General features: G+C 43.7%; 7 protein-coding genes across 10 annotated transcripts; 5 read left to right on the plus strand and 2 right to left on the minus strand.

Moving 5' to 3' along the window:
- The first annotated feature begins 1,859 nt into the window (after positions 1-1,859).
- LOC26534524 lies at positions 1,860-2,301 on the plus strand. The gene is made up of 2 exons (XM_015194097.3): positions 1,860-2,066; positions 2,115-2,301. The coding sequence occupies exons 1-2, from the start codon at positions 1,979-1,981 to the stop codon at positions 2,255-2,257; spliced, it is 231 nt and encodes a 76-aa protein (XP_015049583.1). The 5' UTR covers positions 1,860-1,978; the 3' UTR covers positions 2,258-2,301.
- Positions 2,302-5,323: 3,022 nt separating this feature from the next.
- Positions 5,324-10,333, plus strand: LOC6532737 (cleavage and polyadenylation specificity factor subunit 6). Of its 2 annotated transcripts, XM_002093443.4 has the most exons (7): positions 5,324-5,756; positions 6,216-6,935; positions 7,759-7,899; positions 8,154-8,620; positions 8,743-9,042; positions 9,112-9,180; positions 9,593-10,333. In XM_002093443.4, the coding sequence occupies exons 1-7, from the start codon at positions 5,691-5,693 to the stop codon at positions 9,786-9,788; spliced, it is 1,959 nt and encodes a 652-aa protein (XP_002093479.1). In that variant the 5' UTR covers positions 5,324-5,690; the 3' UTR covers positions 9,789-10,333. The 2 variants fall into 2 exon arrangements, with proteins under 2 accessions (XP_002093479.1, XP_015049584.1); XM_015194098.3 differs by lacking the exon at positions 7,759-7,899.
- Positions 10,334-11,844: 1,511 nt separating this feature from the next.
- LOC6532738 (bax inhibitor 1) lies at positions 11,845-13,714 on the plus strand. 2 transcript variants are annotated; one of them, XM_015194099.3, is made up of 5 exons: positions 11,845-12,092; positions 12,255-12,708; positions 12,933-13,103; positions 13,165-13,277; positions 13,478-13,714. In XM_015194099.3, the coding sequence occupies exons 1-4, from the start codon at positions 12,025-12,027 to the stop codon at positions 13,183-13,185; spliced, it is 714 nt and encodes a 237-aa protein (XP_015049585.1). In that variant the 5' UTR covers positions 11,845-12,024; the 3' UTR covers positions 13,186-13,277; positions 13,478-13,714. The 2 variants fall into 2 exon arrangements, with proteins under 2 accessions (XP_015049585.1, XP_002093480.1); XM_002093444.3 differs by lacking the exon at positions 13,165-13,277 and having other exon boundaries at positions 11,847-12,092.
- A 115-nt stretch (positions 13,715-13,829) lies between these two features.
- Positions 13,830-15,617, plus strand: LOC6532739 (gustatory receptor for bitter taste 66a). Of its 2 annotated transcripts, XM_043206993.1 has the most exons (3): positions 13,830-14,119; positions 14,182-15,329; positions 15,393-15,617. In XM_043206993.1, the coding sequence occupies exons 1-3, from the start codon at positions 13,879-13,881 to the stop codon at positions 15,522-15,524; spliced, it is 1,521 nt and encodes a 506-aa protein (XP_043062928.1). In that variant the 5' UTR covers positions 13,830-13,878; the 3' UTR covers positions 15,525-15,617. The 2 variants fall into 2 exon arrangements, with proteins under 2 accessions (XP_043062928.1, XP_002093481.1); XM_002093445.3 differs by having other exon boundaries at positions 14,182-15,617.
- LOC6532740 (selenocysteine insertion sequence-binding protein 2) lies at positions 15,556-16,731 on the minus strand. The gene is made up of 3 exons (XM_002093446.4): positions 16,164-16,731; positions 15,888-16,108; positions 15,556-15,834 (listed from the first exon to the last, which is right to left on the minus strand). Exons 1-3 carry the CDS (start codon positions 16,637-16,639, stop codon positions 15,608-15,610), a joined length of 924 nt encoding a protein of 307 aa, XP_002093482.1. The 5' UTR covers positions 16,640-16,731; the 3' UTR covers positions 15,556-15,607.
- A 90-nt stretch (positions 16,732-16,821) lies between these two features.
- On the plus strand, positions 16,822-18,505 carry LOC6532741. The gene is made up of 2 exons (XM_002093447.3): positions 16,822-17,056; positions 17,336-18,505. Exons 1-2 carry the CDS (start codon positions 16,822-16,824, stop codon positions 18,202-18,204), a joined length of 1,104 nt encoding a protein of 367 aa, XP_002093483.2. The 3' UTR covers positions 18,205-18,505.
- On the minus strand, positions 18,502-20,830 carry LOC6532742. The gene has a single exon (XM_002093448.3). The coding sequence runs from the start codon at positions 20,766-20,768 to the stop codon at positions 18,669-18,671; it is 2,100 nt and encodes a 699-aa protein (XP_002093484.1). The 5' UTR covers positions 20,769-20,830; the 3' UTR covers positions 18,502-18,668.
- Between the last annotated feature and the right edge of the window lie 225 nt (positions 20,831-21,055).

Below are 21,055 nucleotides of genomic sequence, written 5' to 3' on the forward strand. Positions count from 1 at the left end.
CCACAGGGTTTACACAATGCCCCTCCGTCTGACGTCATCGATGCGCAGGGGCTCGCGTAAAAGGGGGTCAAGTTGGAAGGCATTAAATATATATGTATATTATTTCTCGTAAATGCCACGATCCCTGATTGACCATCGCGTATCGCGGCGCAATTTGTTGGGCTGAAAATCGCTTTAAGTGCGTTCAGCTCGCCAGTTAGTTGGGCACACTGTGAAAAAGTAGGGGGTAATAAATGAACATAAATTGTAAAATCTCTCCCATATAACATAAGATTTGAAAATACTATATGCCTTGATTTAAAATAGGATTCGTGCATTCCAGCAAACTATTTTCTCCACTGCAAATTCTTACACTTACGAGCATTTAAGATGTATATCGACATTAATTTCGTTCATTGCCATTCGTATTTTTTATGAGATATTAAAGCTAGCAATTAAAAACCTGTAGATGCCAACTGATTATTTTTTCCCCTGTGCAAGTGCCCAAAAAAGTCGAACATGGAACTACCGCCGATGGCCAAGATAAGCCACCTCCACGGGCCAGCGACAAGCGCAGCTGCAATCGTTGAAGCTTTGACCTTTTTTTCTGAGGGTCTGGCCAAAGGAGAAACATACATATATACAAAAAAAAAAAACAAAAAAGATGGTAAATCGAAAAACCAAAACTGGCGAAAAGCAACCAAAATATGGCTTTTATTTCGGCTGCTTCTAATTTATAAGCAACGCGCGCAGAGGCAGCCATTGTTGGCGATGCTTGAAAAATGCATATATCATTGGCCTTTGGTACTTGACGGCAGTTAGTTGTGCGCACAGTAGTCGCTGGTTTTACGGGGTATTCGGAGGCGACTCCACGAGGGTTTCAGTGGGGGGGGATTGGGACTGGGACTTAACTGGCCATCGTGGGAAAACTAGTTGGCTGCACCTGTGTGTGTGTGTATCTGCGCAGAAAGCGTCGCTTAATTACCCACATTACACAAATGCTGAGGCAACGAGAATCGCACATGGATCGCACATATATGTATATACTATAGTATAACTCTTTTTTGGCTGCCATTAACGTAATTAAGACGCAGCTCGTTTGCCCTTTAGTGGCTTTAGTGGCACGCAACAAATGTGTCACTGCATTATGACTCCCAAATGGCGCAATGCAAATGCCTCGAAGTCGGCGGCTATTAAAGCGAAACTAAGCCACATGCCAGCGAGTCATGTTGCTACTGCTTTTAACTATTTTTCTATTTTTCTCGCTTTTTTCTGCGGCTGACATCGGCCCAATAGCTGGGGTATCCTAGTCTAGCCAGCCAGGAAAGATTTCTGCGGCCAGATAAATTGCACATGCCACTGTGCTGCTACACTCGCAAAAAATGTTTATTAAGATAAAAGTATATATTTAAAGCTTTTAGAATCAATGCAATCCTGCTTACCTAAAAGCAATGTTTTTAAGGACTTTTAAGTATATGTTTTAAAAGGCACTCTATTTATATTTTTAGAAAAGTAGAAGAAGTGTGCATTTTCTCTGTTTATTTATATTTTTATAGTTCCATAACCTTGTACTTCAAAAAATATTTTTTTTTAATTTAGATTCCAACTTATATGTTAATTCGCCAAGTGCGCATGTGTGCTTTTCTATGGTCGGTTATGTAAGGCATCCACTGTGCCGACTTCTGCCCCATTTTAGCTGAAAACCCGCTTTGGCTTCGTTTTCCATTTCATTTGCACCAACTCCAAATGGAGGAGCAGCTGGAGACGGGCAACGAGATCTCGATCTGGAACGAGTCTCGGTCTGGTCAGCTTCTCTCCACTCGCGATTGCAAAACTCACACGCGTTCAATGAAAGCGAGGCGGCAAAACTAGACTCAATCAGTTGGCCGGAGCATTTTCATTCACACAAGTCAACACACACACTGGACACAAGACTGAAACGTAGAATCTTGATCAAATTTGAATAAGTACGTTTTACATTTTGTCGTAGCTTTTTGCAATGATTTGCCTGTCACGTCTGGTCATCATTAACTTGCCCAGTGTCTGGCCATCAAAGAGATCCAAGGATTCTGAGAAGGATAGCATTGGTATGGTTGGAATACCTTTGGAACTTTGTACTAAATGTAGTATCTTAGCTACTGCAAAGCCAGCTGCACTGAGAGACTTTCAGAGACCTTTGCAGATTCACACAAAGAGAGGCTACATCAAGTGGTTCAACAAACTGAGTCGCTGCCAGAGAACTCGTCACCTTGCGGGAAGAATGCATCCCAGGTTGTAGCAACGCATTAAACCAGAAGCTATTAACGTTGTTCTTTACTTGAATTTCATTACATTTATTTTTGGGTTTGCTGATTATGCAGGCGGAACTAAAATTTGAAATTCGATTTTGCTCTGATTTCCCATTCCGATCGCTTCCATGGATGATTGGCAATTAAGATTGCATGGGGTGCATGGATTAACTCACGTAGCTGACCCATATTCGGAGTGGCTCTGCTTCAGCTGGGAGCCGGTTGTGGATAAGTTGGTCAGTGGTGCGATTGCCAGTGGCCAGTGGAGCACCGTGACATGGCAAATGGCCACCAGTTGGCCAGGTACAGATTGGAGCCCCTTTTTTGCGCCTCTCGTTATTCGCTCGACTTTTATCTGGCCAGAGGCAAATTAGTCAAATGGTAACAATTATGTAATGGTCTAGTTATACTTGGCCACTTGGCCAGTTGGAGTATCCCGGCGAGAAGTGGGCGTTGCATGTTTGCCTTTCACTTTTTTTCTGGATCTGGATCTGGATCGGCCAGCTGTGCCAGGATATATATCAAACGGCACGATTATACAATATAGCTACGTAATTAGTCGCCTCGTATGGCGGCAAACAATCGCAAACAATTGCAAACAGTTGGCAAACAATGTTTGAATGTTCTCCAAACTGCGGCCCGCAATTGAGACATTATTCAATTTGTGACAATCGCGAGAAAACCGAAGAATGAAACTGTAACAAGAGCGAAAAACAATTAAGTGCATTTTGGCAGCGATTTCCCAAAGCGATGTTCTAATTTTGCAACCGAAAATGCCTCGCTGGGCCCAAAGTTGTGAACATTTAATGAGCACCAAAAACGTAAATTTAATTTATATCGTTTTCTAAGCTTTTTGTCAGACGACAAATTTCGTAATTTTTTTTTTTTTTTTGTTCGCTTTATGTCGGTTACTGGTTGGTTTTTCTATTTTGTTTGTTTGGTGGCCATTGCTATTGGGTGATTCGTGTAAACTGTGCCGACTCGGCATGGAGCTTTGAATTTGGACCCTGGTTGCATGTCAAAGGCGCATGAAACGCCGCCAGCCTGCCACAAGAATCAAATGACACTCGGCCTGGTCCATTTCGGTCGCTCCATGGAGGCAAAAAATTATCCATGCAGCGCAGTATGCAGTGTGCTCTATGCAGCTTGCAGTTTGCTGTATGATATGGTCAAAATACCCAGCAGTGTGTAGCCTTAATTGGCACCTCGACACTTGGCCAGGACCGAACCGAACCGAATCGAATTGAATCGCATCGAATCGCATCGCATCGAATGGCTGCTGTGTAGGTGCACTTGATAGCCGGCTCTGGTGTGAGATTTATGTATGTTCTCCTTGCGTATCCATTGCCCAACTGGCGGAGCGGCACGACGGCTTCTGGGCAGTTGGAAGCTGGGAAGTTGCAAGTTGGCACTTTGGTAGCTGCGGCGCCGCTTTTTGATAAAGTATCCCAGCCAATGGTCACGCAATAAATTTTTGACATGACTTACGCACGCTTGAAATGGTCGATGGGGGGGCAATTGAAATGAGTGGTGCCCATTATGCAGTTCTAAGTGATCAGAAACATTCAAAAACACTTATACAAATTTTATGGGTGCCAGCAAAGGCCACACTGCGTATGAGTAATATTTTGTTATTAATTGATTTCGTTTCGCTGCTTATTGTGGGTGATTTAAAGCTAGATTTTAAATGAATTTAACTGATTTTAGTTTACTTTTACTATAAAAATAATTCTTATATGTACATAATGATAGTTTGAGTTCGTTTAATTTATGATAAATACTACGTGCGTAAGTCTCCTCCCCTTCGATGTTGCACCTTCAAAGCCAGCTCTGCCCCAAAAATGTCAGCGATTAGCCGAGAATTTAATTTGACTGCACCCGCGCCACCAACATCCGTCAATTTTCATCTGCGAGTTCGCTCTTGAAGAACCGCCCACCCTGAATTGGAAACACATTTCCACATATGCAGATCGCGAAAATCCAATCTGCAATAACTTAATTCGCATGCTCGACGGCGAGCGTCGCTGAAGCATTAAAAAATCGATTGATTGCAGTAAAGATCGTAATTATCCAGCAGTGGTAAACCTACTCTTGTTAATTAAAAGCGCACAATCGCTTGAGGCGAGTTCAGCAATTATAATTGCGTCTGTTCATATTGGACGATAAAAGCCAGTGGTAATTGACATTTAAGGCAATTCATTAACGCAGCTAACACATGAGAGTCAAAGAGCCAAACCTCAATACTAAATACCAGCAGGTGGACTGCTGCCAAAATAAAAGAAGAAAAATGGAAAAACATCAGATACAAGCATAACATGGCTAATCATGCACTAGATTTTGGGATATGTGTTTTATTTCACAGGCTTGACTAAAAAATGTTGCCTCGTTTTTTTTTTCCAAAATTTGCTCCGCGCATTTGCATACAAGTTGCCAAGACGACGGCGCCACAATCTCCTCGGTTCCCAGCCTCCAGCCTCCAGCAAGTTCGAAGATTTCGGAGAGCCGAGTTGTTAGCGGCAATTATTGTAACCTGCAGACGGGCTGCATAAATCAGCTTAATTGCTATATTTAAATTCTAAATTTGGAGCTCTGGCCAAGTGCGCTGTCTAGTTGTGCAAGTGACACGGTCAGCGTCCATTTGGACCTGTAAATCTAACTTATGTACGGCAATATTTTTTGGGCAGGAATGGCAATTTATGCTGATTAATAAGTGTGTGATGGTGGTCCACTGAAATTTATCAATTATTTGAAGTATGCATATTCATTTAAATTACGAGTTGTTTTAATTGGTATTCGGTGTCGAAAATGAAAGAAAAAGTATTCAATCAAATTTAATGAATTTATAACACTTTTTAAAAAAGCTGTAACGGTCGATTTTCTAAATTCAAAATTTGAGAGAACTCGATATACTTGTAATGGTTTGTGTCCACACTAAGGACACTGTAAAATTCAAAATGGTTATGGATGCCTAGTATTTCGAATACTGAAATGCTACAAAGTGCTCATTTTTTAGTATGAGAGCAAGAGAGCAGAAATATACTGCAAAGTGTTATGACATTTCAGCTCCACGGTCACACTGCACCGCTCCGCCATTTTACGCTGACAATTTTTTCGCAAGATTAAAGAAATTAGTTCGTGCACGAGTATAATGTAAATAGTTACAGAATTCGCCCCACTGACAACAACGCGTTAAAGCAATTAATCAATTAATTGTGCAGCGGGCGCGATTCCCCGGCTAAATCGCCGAGCAGCACGCCGGTTTCTGCTCCGGCTTCCCCCAAAAAAAAAAAACTTTACGAGGCGCGAGTGTGAGTGCGACAGAGAACGAACGAGTGTCGAGTGCCTTGGTGTGCGTGCGAAAGTTGGGAAAAGCGGCGAAAAATCAGTAATTACGTCTAGGAAGAGCACCTTTGCCGGCTCAACATGGCCGACGTGGTCTTGGATCTGTACGCGGAGGACCTCGACAAGGACTTTGCCGGGCAGGCTCAGGTAAGCCATGGGAAAAAGCAGTCGCTTTGCAAGCCGCGTGTGTATGTATACAGTAGGGTGGATCGATGTGCGAAAGAATTGTGTTAGGGGGTGGAACGGCGTCTTAGGAGAGCTCAGACGCATGGTACCCTGTAATGTAGGATTCTTGGAAGGAGCGTACGAAACGATTTAGATATAAACATAAACTTAATAAATATAAATATATAATCAAAACCATGGTTCCTTACCAATGCCAATACTTTTTATAACAATTCTAAAGTTAAAACAGTTAAAATAAACTATTTTTAAATGTTAAACTTGGTGGTTTGTTTATACCACTTTTAAACAAGTATCTTTTTTAACATTTTAAAGTTTGTTAGCCACCCTACTGCTATGAGGTCTCACCAACAAAAACGACCACGGTTTTCACACGCTAGTTTGACCCATTTGTTAATTTCTTACTTTGCTCAATCCGGACAGGACGAATTTGGAGGTGATGGAGTAGACCTTTACGATGACATAGGCGGTCCCACCGAAGCGGCCGCCTCAGGTGGCGGGGGCGGTGGAACGCCCTCCGCAGATGGAGCCGCTGGACCAGGCTCCGGGGATATCGGCGAACGGAATTCCGGTGGTCCCAATGGGGTGTACCATCAGAGCAGTGGTAGCCTCACTCCGACCATGAACCGCCGCTATCAGCTGTATGTGGGCAATCTCACCTGGTGGACCACTGACCAGGATATCGCCAATTCGCTGCGAGACATTGGCGTGAGTGATTTACAGGAAGTGAAGTTTTTCGAGAACAGGGCCAACGGTCAGTCGAAGGGCTTCAGTGTAATCTCCCTCGGCTCGGAGTCCAGCCTGCGCGCCGTGCTCGACCAGCTGCCCAAGAAGGAGATGCATGGGCAAGCACCGGTGGTCACGTACCCCAGCAAGCAGGCACTCACCCAATTTGAGAGTCTGCAAAAGACGCGTCCAGTGCCGCCGCCGCAGCAGAATGGACCGCCGAGGGGTCCGGCACCACCCAGTATGGGTGGCGGGCCAATGCCCAGCGGACATCCAGGAGGACCGCAAGGAGGAGGTCCCCCAGGACATCCACCGCGCGGTATGAACTCCATCATGCAGCCGGGCCAGTACCGACCGCAGCACATGTCGCAGGTGCCCCAGGTGGGCGGACCCAACTCAGGACCTCCACGAATGCAGGTACACAACCATTGTTTTAGCCCCGCATGGCCCCAAAAAGGTCTCATCGTTCGTAGAAATATCGCCCGGTTCTATTTTGTTTTGTTTCTACATTCCTACATTATTTCCTAATTCCATCAAAATTGTTCTGAATGCAAAATTTCGTTACTTAAGTAAAATTAGAAACCCTAAATATACGACTTCATTTGCTGTGTGGTTTATAAACGAAGACATTCTTCTTCTGGTGATCAATGTTCTTTTGTAAAAAATAATCGTACAAACTAAGTTTTACAATTTAGAAAAACAAATAAAACGACTTTAGTTGTGATATATAATCAATCTGAAATGTCCAATCTCTTTTGATTATTTCATTTGGAAATTTATAAACTAAACTAAATCTGTCGTACAAATTAAGTTTCTAAGGTTTTTTATTTAAGTAGTACTTATTCTTATTTTGTATTTCTTTTTACTCACAAGTAATTTCAGAGCAATTTTTATAGCACTTCTCAGCCTAAGGCAGCTTATATTCTTTTTATTTTCTGTACTCTAGTTATAGACCTTCAACAAAAAAGCACATGTAATAAACTAAAATCAAGAGCCAGAAATGTAATGAAACCTAATGCCTTCCTGGCTCCACTCAAATAAGATATACTTTTGATTTAATTCCGTTCATGTATTTCCCGCCCGAGTATCTGTAATTGTAAAATCGCCCGCTATTGTTATACAAAATGTTTATGTATTACGATTTATGTTCTATTCCATGTCTTTGACAACGCTTACGCACACTTCTACCCCACAACAACAACTACTACTCCAATATAAAACGTAATTCGTATTAATATAGCCGCCAATGCATCCGCAAGGCGGGCTCATGGGCAACCAACAGCCGCCACCCCGGTATCCGTCAGCGCAGGGCCAATGGCCAGGTCAGCGGCCAGGCGGACCACGACCAGGTCCACCGAACGGACCGCCGCAGCGACCAATGGTAACAATCCCCAAAGCACTGAGTCCTCTTTGTATCTATGCCATAATATAATTCTAACGAAGCCAGAAAGAGAACGAGATAAAGGATGACTAACCCAACTTAAGTTAACCTTAGTTAACTTAGTCTTAAGCGATGTATTCAGAACATTTAAAGTAATTCCACGGATCAGCCCATGCAACACCAACTCATACCCTAGCCTAGAAACCGATTCGATCATGGGAACAGTAACTAATCCTGTCTCTTCTGCTTTGCAGTTCCAAGGAGGCCCCATGGGCATGCCCGTCAGGGGTCCGCCAGGTCCCGACTGGCGTCGTCCACCCATGCACGGTGGTTTTCCCCCGCAAGGTCCGCCACGTGGCCTTCCCCCAGCACCAGGTCCGGGCGGACCACACGGCGCACCCGCACCCCACGTCAATCCGGCATTCTTCAACCAGCCTGGTGGTCCTGCCCAGCATCCGGGCATGGGTGGTCCGCCGCACGGAGCTCCCGGTCCGCAGCCAGGCATGAATATGCCACCGCAACAAGGCATGAACATGACGCCACAGCATGGACCGCCGCCCCAGTTTGCTCAGCATGGACCACGCGGTCCGTGGCCGCCACCGCAGGGTAAGCCACCAGGTCCCTTCCCCGATCCTCAGCAGATGGGTCCGCAACTGACGGAGGTGGAGTTCGAGGAGGTGATGAGCAGAAATCGCACAGTCAGCAGTTCAGCGATCGCCAGGTGAGTGCAAAGTACTTCAGTTCACTTTTATGATCCGGTCTAATAAATAATTTATGTAGAGTATTCAAAGAATCTTTGTTGGTTAAATGTGAATTTACTTATGTATGCAAATCTATTTTCAGAGCTGTTTCTGATGCGGCCGCCGGTGAATACTCGAGCGCCATCGAGACACTGGTCACAGCCATTTCACTGATCAAACAGTCCAAGGTAGCACACGATGAGCGCTGCAAAATCCTGATCAGCTCGCTGCAGGACACGTTGCACGGCATCGAGGCCAAGAGCTACAATAGGCGCGAAAGGTCGCGGTCAAGGGAGCGATCCCATCGCAGCCGGCAGCGACGTGAGCGTTCCACGTCCAGGTACCGCGAGCGATCTCGGGAGCGGGAACGCGATCGGGATCGCGAGCGTGAACGGGATGGCGGGTAAGATTTGGTTTTATAATGTGTTCACCTCACATAAAATTGTATATTAAATGTCTATTCGTTTTATAGAAGCTACAGGGAGAGGTCACGCAGCAGAGAACGTGAACGTCAGGCTCCGGATCACTACAGGGATGACAGGTAAAAATATTCTACTGTTTCTAACTCGCTTCACTGTCTCAATTAAAAGTTGCGCATGAATAATTCATTCTTCGTTATTTGATAACATCGAACTCATAATTTATTATATTTAAAACATAATTTATAATATTGTAGTAAACACTATTCTACTTCTACACTAACACTATACCTTTACAAATAGCAGACGACCAAGAGCTTAATTCTTTATAAATCAATATTTGAAGAATTGTATAAAATATCTTTAAAAATCTTTATGTAAAAACTTTTCAAAATTTGTTTTTTTGATAACTTCCTGTGAAGATGTTAAAAAAATTTCAAATTTGTGCAACAAAATAAGGTGACAATTAAGCGAATTATTTATTATCTTGAAATGACGATCTAAGTTAATTTTAATCCCATAATCCTACAACAGCCGATCGGTACGTCCACGAAAGTCACCGGAACCCGTAGTCGCCGAAGCAGCGGAGGCGCCATCATCAAAGCGCTACTACGAGGATCGGGAGAGGTACCGCTCCTCGGACCGGGAGCGACGCGATCGCGACCGGGAACGTGACCGCGAGCGGGAACGCGATCGCGACAGGCGTGAGGAGCACCGTTCCCGGCATTGACTGTCGTAAGTGGAAGTTGGGGCAGCGCCAGTGGACCGTAATCAAGTGTAAAGATGCAACGCAGATATACTAAACACACTCTATTAACAAACAATAAGCCGCAGCTTGATGGGATGACAAGCTAGCCACAATTAACAGATTTTCGATTTGTATCTAACATTACCAATACGTAGGATATGAATATGGCAAACAGCATAGTTCTTCTAGACATACTATAATAAGCCGAAATGCTGACAACATTTTACCAACGACGGACGGGGGCTGTCTCTGGACCCATTCAACTTCACATCCCAGAATCCTGGCAGCAGCAAGAACGTCAGCGAAGTCAGCAGCAGGAGGATCGATGGAGAAGCCAAGGGGAGAGACAGCGTGGGACTTTTTAGACACTGATGCGCACTGGATCATCAAATAACAAACAACTAGCATTCCTGCACCGCCGTCTTCGCAGCAGAATTTCAATATTATTGTACTCTAAAATTTCGGTTTATTTAATAAAACATAAACGTATGAAAAAAGAATTGTTCCAGAAAAAACCTTTACCAAAACTGTCTTGCATTGTGTGTCTTCTTGTACTCTTATTATAAAAAAACAAACATAATCTTATTAGTTAATGAATTTATAATTGTACAACAAAATTGTATGTAAAAATTACAAAATTATTGCACTTGTGCGTGCAATTAATATTGAAATTGTTATATTAACAAAATCATTTTGCCGACTGAGGCCGAAAATCGTTATCCCTAATGTATTTTCAAAGATTCCGCGATCTTTTGTTGTAAACATTCTCCACGCATTTGTTTAATCATGTTTTTATTTAACATATAAACTTAAGTCGATCATAATTGTGTGCTTGAGACTGAGTGTGAGTGAATTTTTGTAGCATTTAAATGACGACTGATTCCATCCGCATACACGGATGGAAATACCATATGTTTGTATAGAATAAGTCGAGTGTGTGCTTTTAGCCCAAATACCATGATTTTTAGACTAAATTACTCTTAAAGAGAAACCTCCTAATCGCATTTATCGTAGTTAACTATACTAACGTTAAAAGTTGATGTAGTTCCTAACATAGGTTCCAAGAAAAGAACAAAGTCATCCAGTTCCTCCCGAGATACTGTACTACTCGCGGCTCATTTTACACAACTTAGTCCTCCTATTGTATCATCTACATTTTACTTTTTTAAATTCTAGCTTTACTTTTAATTTGTACATACATTTTGTAAACGAAACGATACTCGACTAAGATCATGTCGCACTAATCCCAAATTGCAATTACACCTTGTTAAAGCAAACCTACGATTTGAAAAGTACCTGTAACTCACCGCTGAGCGAGAGTCTAGAGGTGTTATGAGTATTATGAGCTTAACGATGTCTTGTACAATTTATACTGTGATTGTGATCTTGATGAAACAAAGTACATATGAATTTATACAAACAATTACTGTCTGTTAAGTCATGCCAAAGCAGGTAAAGTTGTCCCATTCTTCTGGGACCCTAGACATACACTATACAATTTTAGAGATTTCTTGTTTTATGGACAAGCAACCACACCTAGTCGCCCAATTTGCAATAGTTTATTATTTACCATGTACTATGTTTTTAGATATTACGCCAAATGACTTGTCTGGATCTAGCGCGAAATAAAAAACAATTTATGAGTCATTTCGTACTTCGTTGCTTTTCAAATGGAAAGTAGGCAGCGCGCGCAACTGAAACACGTCATAGAATCATCTGGAAGGCTCGTTAAGTGTCCGTTACCCAACACTAACTCAGGTGGGCAAATGACCAAAACACTGCCTTATCAATAGTGCTGACTATATTCTAGCAAAGAAAAAAAGGAAGGTCGTATAACATCATTGTTTTAAATAAGTTTATTCAATTGAAAAGATTATTTGTCGAATAAATTAAAATGTTCTTGAAATATTCACCATATATACTTTTAAAACATACTAATTTATTCAATAATAACGAGCATAATCCAAATTTAGCGGTAAACAGACTATATCGTCAGCACTAGTCTATGACACCTTACCCAACACTAGAAGCTGATAAAACAGTTTTTGTGAAATACAGAAAGAAAAGGCAAGAAAAGAGAGCCGAGTAGGCCTGAGAAAGTAAACAGTCAGTTTTAAAACATCGATCCAACAGTTCAAATTCACTCCTCCGTTTGATCGACAAACTGAAGTATAATATTACCAGAAAATAGGAAGAGCAAGTGCGAGAAAATAACACAATGGCAGATACTGCGAATTACATCAATGACCGTTTCCAGACGTTCATGAACGGCCTCGGCGACCGTTAGTAAGTATTACGTACATTCCGATGGGTCACCCCGAAAAGTTGAGGGTCCAAGTGCGTTGCACTGACGTGTTGTTTTGGTATCCAACCACATCAACAGTTGGCCATCGGATCGATGGACCTTGAAACTAACGGACCTCCTCCTCCTCCTTCTTTATTCCCCAGTGAGCCCTATGTGCGTGAGCACCTGTCAAAGGTCTACATGGTCCTGGGCAGCACTGCCGCTGCCACGGCTATGGGAGCCCTGCTTCAGATGCGCGACTTCCTCGATCTTGGAGTCCTGGCAGCGGTGGCCACTCTAGTTCTGGTTTTGGGTCTGCACTTCTACAAGGATGACGGCAAGAACTACTACACACGTTTGAGCATGCTCTACGCCTTCGGATTCTGCTCCGGCCAGACGCTCGGACCGCTCCTCGGCTATATTTGCAGCATCAATCCGGCCATAATCTTGTCCGCCCTAACGGGCACCTTTGTCACCTTCATCTCGCTCTCCTTGGCCGCCCTTCTGGCCGAGCAGGGCAAGTACCTCTATCTGGGTGGAATGCTAGTTAGCGTCATCAACACCATGGCTCTGCTGAGTCTCTTTAACATGGTCTTCAAGTCCTACTTCGTGCAAGTGGTGAGTGCCCGTTTTTCTACCTTTCCTATCTTTTTTATCTTCAAAAGTGGGCCACAGCTGCTAGATTATTTATAAATAGCTTTATGTTAGGTGGATAAAATAAATTTCTATCCTCTTTAAAAGTGCTTTGTTATGGAACGTAATGCAAATACACTTAGTTTTTTTATTTTAAAGTATTCATTATATATAATTGTATAATTAAACAATTCCCTTTTTCCTTATAGACTCAACTCTATGTTGGCGTTTTCGTAATGGCTGCCTTCATCGTCTACGACACTCAGAACATTGTGGAGAAGTGCCGAAACGGAAACCGCGATGTTGTGCAGCACGCTTTAGATTTGTTCTTCGATGTACTCAGCATGTTCCGCCGGCTGCTGATTATCCTGACGCAGAAGGTAGGTTTCAGCAACATGGGTTTTACCCAACGATCAGTTGTTATATAGACCCCTCACCCAGCTCAAGACCTTCATGGTTTAAGGCAGCTCAAGCCGGAGCGAAACGTCCGAGTTAGCTGATCACTTTGCAAAAGCTTCCAGTATAAAATTCGCTGTGAAAAACCACTTTAAACGGTATTTCCTGCAGGCGAGGCAATAAGTATACTTTCACAAAGTCAGGCTAGGATCCTTAGGTCTCTATCAACCACTTGTGGGAAGTATATTTATTTCCAAAAACTGCCAATGAAAATTTTTGCAAAGTTCTCTAGCTGTTTGTGAAATTATATTTATGTCCTTCGCTTTGGCACATTTTAAAAACAACTAATTATTTGCAGGAGGAGCGAAAACAGAATGAACGCCGCAAGAGAAACTAAATACACCATTTTGTGTACCAGCCACCACAAGTAAAACATCTGACACGGAATTCGGAGGTTGGCACTTTTCTCATTCTACAAAAATTTATCCGCATAGAAAATAACTAATGCCGTGTACATTTGGCTTTAAATTTAGACATATATCCCCAGCATAAAACCCATGAAAATTTCCCATTTAATAAATATAACAAAAAGTCAGCTCATCCGCATTTGTTGTCCAAACAGGGCGTAGTAGATTGACCATGTTGATAGTATCGATTGGGGGCGTAAGGGTCAATTAATTAGGCTAAGTGCAAGCTGCAGGTAATAGCTTCATGTTAACTGAAGTCGGTCATTCAAAGTTTTAGTGTTCAACGGACAACATGGCGCAGGCAGAGGACACAGTTCAACCGCTATTGCAGCAGTTCCAGCAACTTTTCTTTATATCGAAGATAGCTGGAATTCTGCCGCAGGATCTCGAGAAGTTTCGCTCTAGGAATCTGTTGGAGAAATCCCGCAATGGCATGATTTACATGCTGTGTACGCTGATACTCTACGTTGTGCTCTACAATATTTTGATATACTCCTTTGGGGAGGAGGACCGCACCCTAAAGGCCTCGCAAAGTCAGTGAAGCATAAAACTTAGAAAGGTGCAGACACATTACCATGTTTTGTATTCTTTCCAGGCACCTTGACCTTTGTGATTGGCTTGTTTCTAACCTATATCGGCCTCATTATGATGGCTTCAGACCAGTTGGCCGCGTTACGAAACCAGGGTAGAGTAGGAGGGCTTTACGAGCGCATCCGTCTAGTGGATGAGCGCCTTTACAAAGAGGGGTGTCTCATGGACAACAGTACAATTGGACGACGCATCCGGATAATGTTGATAATGACGGTCATCTTTGAATTGTCCATTTTGGTGGCCACCTACGTCAAGCTGGTGGACTATAGTCAATGGATGTCCGTGTTATGGATAGTGTCCGCCATTCCCACGTTCATCAACACGCTGGACAAGATTTGGTTCGCTGTTTCGTTATATGCGTTAAAAGAACGCTTTGAGGCCATCAACGCCAACCTGGAGGAGCTGGTGGACACGCACGAGAAGCATAAGCTGTGGCTCCGAGGCGATCAAGAGGTTCCACCTCCTCTAGACAGCTCCCAGCCGCCTCAGTATGACAGCAACCTGGAGTATCTGTACAAGGAACTAGGAGGCTTGGACATAGGTTCCATTGGCAAGAGTTCGGTGTCTGGTTCGGGGATAAACAAGGTAGCACCAGTGGCCCACTCAATGAACTCCTTTGGCGAAGCTATTGATGCGGCCAGCAGGAAGCCACCACCGCCTCCCCTGGCATCTAACATGGTCCATGAAAGCGAGCTGGGAAATGCCGCTAAGGTGGAGGAGAAGCTGAACAACCTGTGCCAGGTGCATGACGAGATCTGTGAGATAGGAAAGGCATTGAACGAGCTGTGGAGCTATCCCATCCTATCCCTAATGGCCTATGGATTCCTAATTTTTACTGCTCAACTCTATTTCCTTTACTGCGCTACACAGTACCAATCGATTCCATCGCTTTTTCGTTCCGCCAAGAATCCCTTCATCACGGTTATAGTTCTAAGTTATACGTCTGGCAAATGTGTGTACCTCATCTACTTGAGTTGGAAAACGTCGCAGGCCTCCAAGCGGACAGGAATCAGTCTGCACAAGTGCGGCGTAGTGGCAGATGATAATCTTCTTTACGAAATAGTTAACCACCTATCGCTAAAATTGCTCAACCACTCGGTGGACTTCTCCGCTTGTGGATTTTTTACCCTGGACATGGAAACATTGTATGGCGTGAGTGGCGGTATCACTAGCTACCTGATCATCCTGATTCAGTTCAATTTGGCCGCCCAGCAGGCTAAAGAGGCCATCCAAACTTTCAACTCACTTAACGACACCGCCGGCTTGGTTGGTGCCGCAACCGATATGGATAATATTAGCTCCACGATGCATGATTTCGTCAGCACCACCATGACACCGGTGGGCTAAAGCTTTGTTTTCGTAAATGTTTATCTCGATGTTTCGAGCACGTCCTAGCACTTTTATTTCTATCGTTGTCACCAAATAAACTCTCACGAAGCAGTTCTGCGTTTGTACTCTGCACGAGCGTCCTCTATTTCGTTGAGAAGATCTGCGTAGGTGGCATTCGCTCCGTCAAAGTCAAGGATAGCCACGCAAGAAATCTGTGCTCGCTTTTGGAGGGCGTAGGATAGCTCCCTTCTCGGCAGAGGAAAGCAATAAGGCACTTGTTGCTGCTGGCATTGGAATTTCAAACCTTCTATAGTCTCGTCCAGACCACCTTTTAAAGCGGATTTTGTTATCTGCTGCTTCTCAAACAATTGGACTACTCACATGCTCCGGGACTGATCTCGCAGTCTGTGGCCAGGAACAACAGTTTCACCTTGTTTATCCTTAACCTAGCCAGAGCCTCTCGAACACCCAAAACCAGGCGGGGATGTGCCCGCGCTTTAATCTCGTTTTTGGCAAAGGCGCGCTTCTGAAAGCGATCCAGGTCCTTTAGCAACTGAGTGGTCAACTCCTTGAGGCGAGGGCGGGTGCAGTTGTCACAATAGCTGAAGGAGTTCGAACATGATCTTTTAACGTTAGGTACAAGTAATAGAACCAAACCTTCTAAATCGCCGTGAGTGAATGGAATGTACTGCTATTGCTTGTAAATCATCTTTGGGTGCAGCGGTCTCACTAAGGGATAAATTTTGCACTTGTTGTTCCACCGGAATATCTTTCTTTTCTGGGACTCCTTCAAGCTCTCCCTCTGTGACTTCTATTTCAGCCTTCTTGGAGGTGCGATATACCCGTATGGACCTTTTCAACCTGGTGATCTTCTTCTTGGGATCAAGGCGGGTTTTGCCCTTGCGTTTGTATACTATGTAGCTACTTCTTGTTATGGTTAAATGCGTCTTTTGAAGTTTATTTGCCTTAATTTGCCTTTGTGATTTAGGTTTCGGCTTGACAAAGTCCAGGAGAGAGGCTTGCTGCTCCGGTTTCCTATGCTGGCTTTTGTACTTGGAGCTCCGCGGAGTAATCTTGGTCGATGAATCCTGAACATCCTTCTTCTGGATTCTCTTGTCCGTGCTGTGAAACATTACCCCTATTTTTTTTGGATATTTTTGTTGATTCTTAGAAATGTTTTGGATATTTTTGTTGATTCTTAGAAATAGTGTTGGTAGTGGCGGCAAATGGTGAACTCGCGTTTTTACCACACCTGTAAGCGAAGAAGCAGTGCTGTAAAACAACTGCAGCTAGACAATAAAAGGGGAAACCCAGAATGAACTGCATCATTCGTTTGCAGAAGCTTCTTTTTGTAAGTTCAATATTTGGGTTCCGCGATAAAATGAGTTCCGCTAAGCATTTTCAAGAAATTCTTGAGAAACTCTCTATTCCTGATAATAAAAAGGCCATGTATACCGAGGACTCTGAAGAAATTCAAAACTACGTAATTGACGAACTTAAACGGGTTGACAATACCTTTCGGCAGGTGTTTAATGGACTCAGTCTAGGCGGTAAGCTGTTTAATTTATATACATATGAACGTACATATTAAGAAATAAAAATAAATAAGAAAAATTTTAGTTACAATACCATGGCTTGTCGATTACCTTATGCATGCAATATTATCTTTAACCCAGCTAATTAAAAGTTCCAAGAAGTAATAAAAGCGTTAGTTGAGATAACCCAACGTTATAATTGATAACTACTGCTCGAGTTTTATATGAGTCAGAATTTTTACAGAAGTCTTGTAATTTCGTACTAAAAATATATGTAAAAACATTTTTTTTTAGGAAGTTACTTGGATCGCGTCAAGCTTAACGTGCCCGATGCATTTGATCTTCACATGAAACTAAAATTCCCATTTCATATCCAACCGATACCGAGCGACAAAGGGTTTGTCTTTTTGGAGGGTAATTTCCAAGTAGTCCATCCCCAACTCATCCATCGTATTCATCTTCAAAACTGGCTCCGCGAAGCATTCCACAAGGTATTTAGATCGGATAAGGAATTTGCTACTACCAGTGGACGAGTCTACAAACTGAGCTACACTCTTGAAGGGTATGGTTGTGCCCACACTATTTTAGCCGACTGTGGTAGTCAATCGATATCTTTTGATTTGGTACCGGCATTCGAATTCACTGGAAGCCAATGGCCGTTTGCTGTTTGCCCGGTTCCTGCTGAGGTCCGCCAAAACTGGCCTTGGTTTGCCATTCCGCAACAGAAGAAGAAGTCGGCTAAACCGAAAAGCTCATTCATGGTTTGTGCACCACATTGGGAGCGCGAAATTATGAAGGGCACGGATAATTTGAAGAACGTTCTTCGGCTGATGAAAGGATTGCGGGACGCCCACGTCAATAACTTGCCTCACTTGTCCAGCTACATGTTGAAAACAGTCTTGCTTCATCGAATTGAAAGTGCTGACTGGGAAAGGGACTTAGGCACCCTTTTGGTTGAGATGTGGAGTCATTTGGTGGATCATTTACGTGCTCGGAGACTGGAGTTCTTTTTGGCAAGGGATCACAATGTGATCAATCGTATGAATCAAGGGGAAATCAAAACTTGTTTAAAATTCGCAGAGATTTTGCTACAAAATCTTCGTTATGCTCAGACAAGTGGCTCCTATCAATACTTGGCCAAACTATTCCAAATTCAAAATTAAATGGAATTTAATTTCATAACAATACCATTTTCATTTGCTGATAAGAAAAAAGGGAACTTGCTAAAATTTTCTGCAATTCCAAGGGCACAGCCGATATAAATGTTTACATCCGATGTTGAATAAGCAAATATCTTGCTGAATAAGAAAACTTGAGTGCATGGAAAAAATGTTTGTTTAGATTGTGTTTAAAAATGAAGCTATGAAAGTAATGTAAGTAGATACAGCTATATGAGTTAAGTATCTTATAAAGAGACAACTGAAAACTAAACTTTGTTTAGAAATAAAGCTATGGAAAAATTGATTTATCATTTCTTTATATATAATTTGATACAACTATGATTGTTAAATACCTTATGAAGAGACAACTTTAGACTTACGAGCTACAGGAGAGCGGGTAGGCAGCTGTCTACCCTGGAATTATCAACGGTAACTACTAACTAAAGTTATATGTCAGAGTGATTTCGCTATAATCGAATGCTGCTTTCGATGGACATGTGTAGGTTGTTAAACTCCTTTAGGTGGGAAAGTATGTCGTCCCGCTCCCGTTCATAGATCTCCCAGAATTTGAGGTATTGGCTAACATGCTGGAGTACCAGGTTACGGGCAAAGTCAAGACAGCTCCTGACGTTTCGCATCCGCCGCCTGCAGCTGGTCAGCACCGAACGCACCTGCTGCTCCGGCTCCAACTGGGCGATCACAAAGGCAAAAACGCTTTGCACATCAATCCGCACATCGGTCGGGAACACCACGGATTCTGCGGTCTTTGCCTGCGGGAAGACAATTAGAGACGGCGTAATGGGCATGGCTAGCTCCCAGGGCAGATCATTCGACTGGCTATCGAAGCGTACGAAGTGCACCTCGGGGCTACTGAGTAGCGCCGAAACCTGCAGAAATGCTTGGGACAGAACGGCGGACAAAGCGCAGTCAGGACGGTGCATCAATACCACATTGGTGGCATTTGGTCGCTGAAGCGCCTGCAAAAGCATTTGCCTGTTGTACTTTTTGCTGAACCCGGAATCGATCATGGCAGGAGCATTCTTGTGAGTCCTTGGCAAAGTTCTGGCGTAAAACTGCCGTATAAAATCCTTGAGAGCTACGTATGAGAATGTGTGTTGTTGTGGCATAACATACAGCGACTCTTCCGCCGCATCCAAGATGAAAACCTGCACCTGCTGATGGTGCTGCTGAATGCCAAGCTGATGTAGATAGTCTCTATATTTCACAGAATCGAAGATAACCACGCCCAGCGAACGATTGTGGGCTGCGTGCTCAGTCGAGTGCTGCCAAATGAGTTGTCCATATTTGGTTACCATCTTGGCAATGCCGATTTTTATAGCCGGCGTTCCATGCTGTGAGTGTGCCAGGCAAAGGTTTCTGGAGTGAAGCCGCAGCAAGTGGGGGACGTTTTGATACCTCGGATGATTCTGGTGTGAGTACTGCCTCCAGAGGTGGTTAAGGTACCTGTTAATCCTATAATAATTTTTCAGTACGGCTTTGTTTTTACTCCAGACTGGATAACAGGACCGGGGTTGTTCACTATCACTATCCCGATACAGCTCCATGGGAACTTGCATTAGGGAGGAGGGAGAGTCTTCAGATTGCTCCTGCATTTGTTTCCAATAATCCTCGCATTCCTCTGACTGCTTTTTTTGAGCGTTAGCCATCTCGTCACCCATGACACTAGCATGGTGATATTGGTTCATTCGTACGCCCATAGCCAACACGGGGACATGTCGCGCCTTCATGGCAATGGTCATAGGAGTACCATAGCCATTGGAAAACAGAGACATATTTTTTAGGGTGCTCCGTACCCAGCGCAAAATGTCCATGGTCTTCCACAATCCGGAAGTACCATTAAACGTATGAACTCCATTTCGGCTGTCGATAACTACAAACTGGGGCAGCTTGGCCTCCGAAGACTTCAACATCTTCCTGGCACTATTGCCAAAGTTCACGGTAAACCGGATATTCCTTTCCGGATCCAGTTCCAGCCAGCGCAAGCCGGCAGCCAAGTATAGCTTGTAGGCCTTGTCGTCAGGCGAGTCGAGGAGTCCCAAAACGACCGCATCCGAGTGCTTCCGAATGGCGGCGAGATCCTGACTACTGTGTGCCCGGTCCAGTGGCTGAAGGAGATTATTCATGAACCGGGCAAGCTCTTCAAAGCTCCACGCGCCCTGGTACTGGAGCAACTGCTTTTGGCCATAGCGGACGATCAGTGTGGGCCATTTGTCTGGATAACCTCCAGCGCCGGCGACTCCGGGTGCCGGCATCAATGTACGGCTGCAATTGCACTGCAAATGCCAGCAATCGATGGCTCCGAAGAAAGCGTACTCCTGGTAGTAGTGGGCCATTCCATTGTAGACCAGTCGTGCCTGCCGTGCTTCGCTGGCCCAGGACACGTAGTAAAAAAGCAACGAGATCTCGGACTCTGACGCTTCCGTCCGGATCTGGGGCACAGTGCGTCCGGGACACTCGACAATGGTCGCTTGGTCGGATGTGCCGGACTTTGTGGCGTCCAATTGGGCGATAGGGAGAGCCAAGAGCACCAGGAAAATTATTTTCATTGCAACCGGTGGGAAGCTAATTAAATCGCAAAAACAACACAACAACAACCGCCATGAACATATGATTGTGGAGAGGATGGTCACACTGTAACGTCGGAGGTGCTGTTAATATAATGATAAGTTTATAAATAATGAATTAATAAAGAAATGACATTTCTTAATTACAAATTGAAAAGTTATTCCATAATTAGTATAAGTAGAAAGAACATTTTTATTTTTTTTGGTAACTTGTTTGGGAGATGAAAAACGAAACGTTGTTGAGCACTAATGGTGTACGGTCTCATTAA

This window comes from Drosophila yakuba, chromosome 3L (assembly GCF_016746365.2).
Source record: "Drosophila yakuba strain Tai18E2 chromosome 3L, Prin_Dyak_Tai18E2_2.1, whole genome shotgun sequence".
NCBI lineage: Eukaryota > Metazoa > Arthropoda > Insecta > Diptera > Drosophilidae > Drosophila > Drosophila yakuba.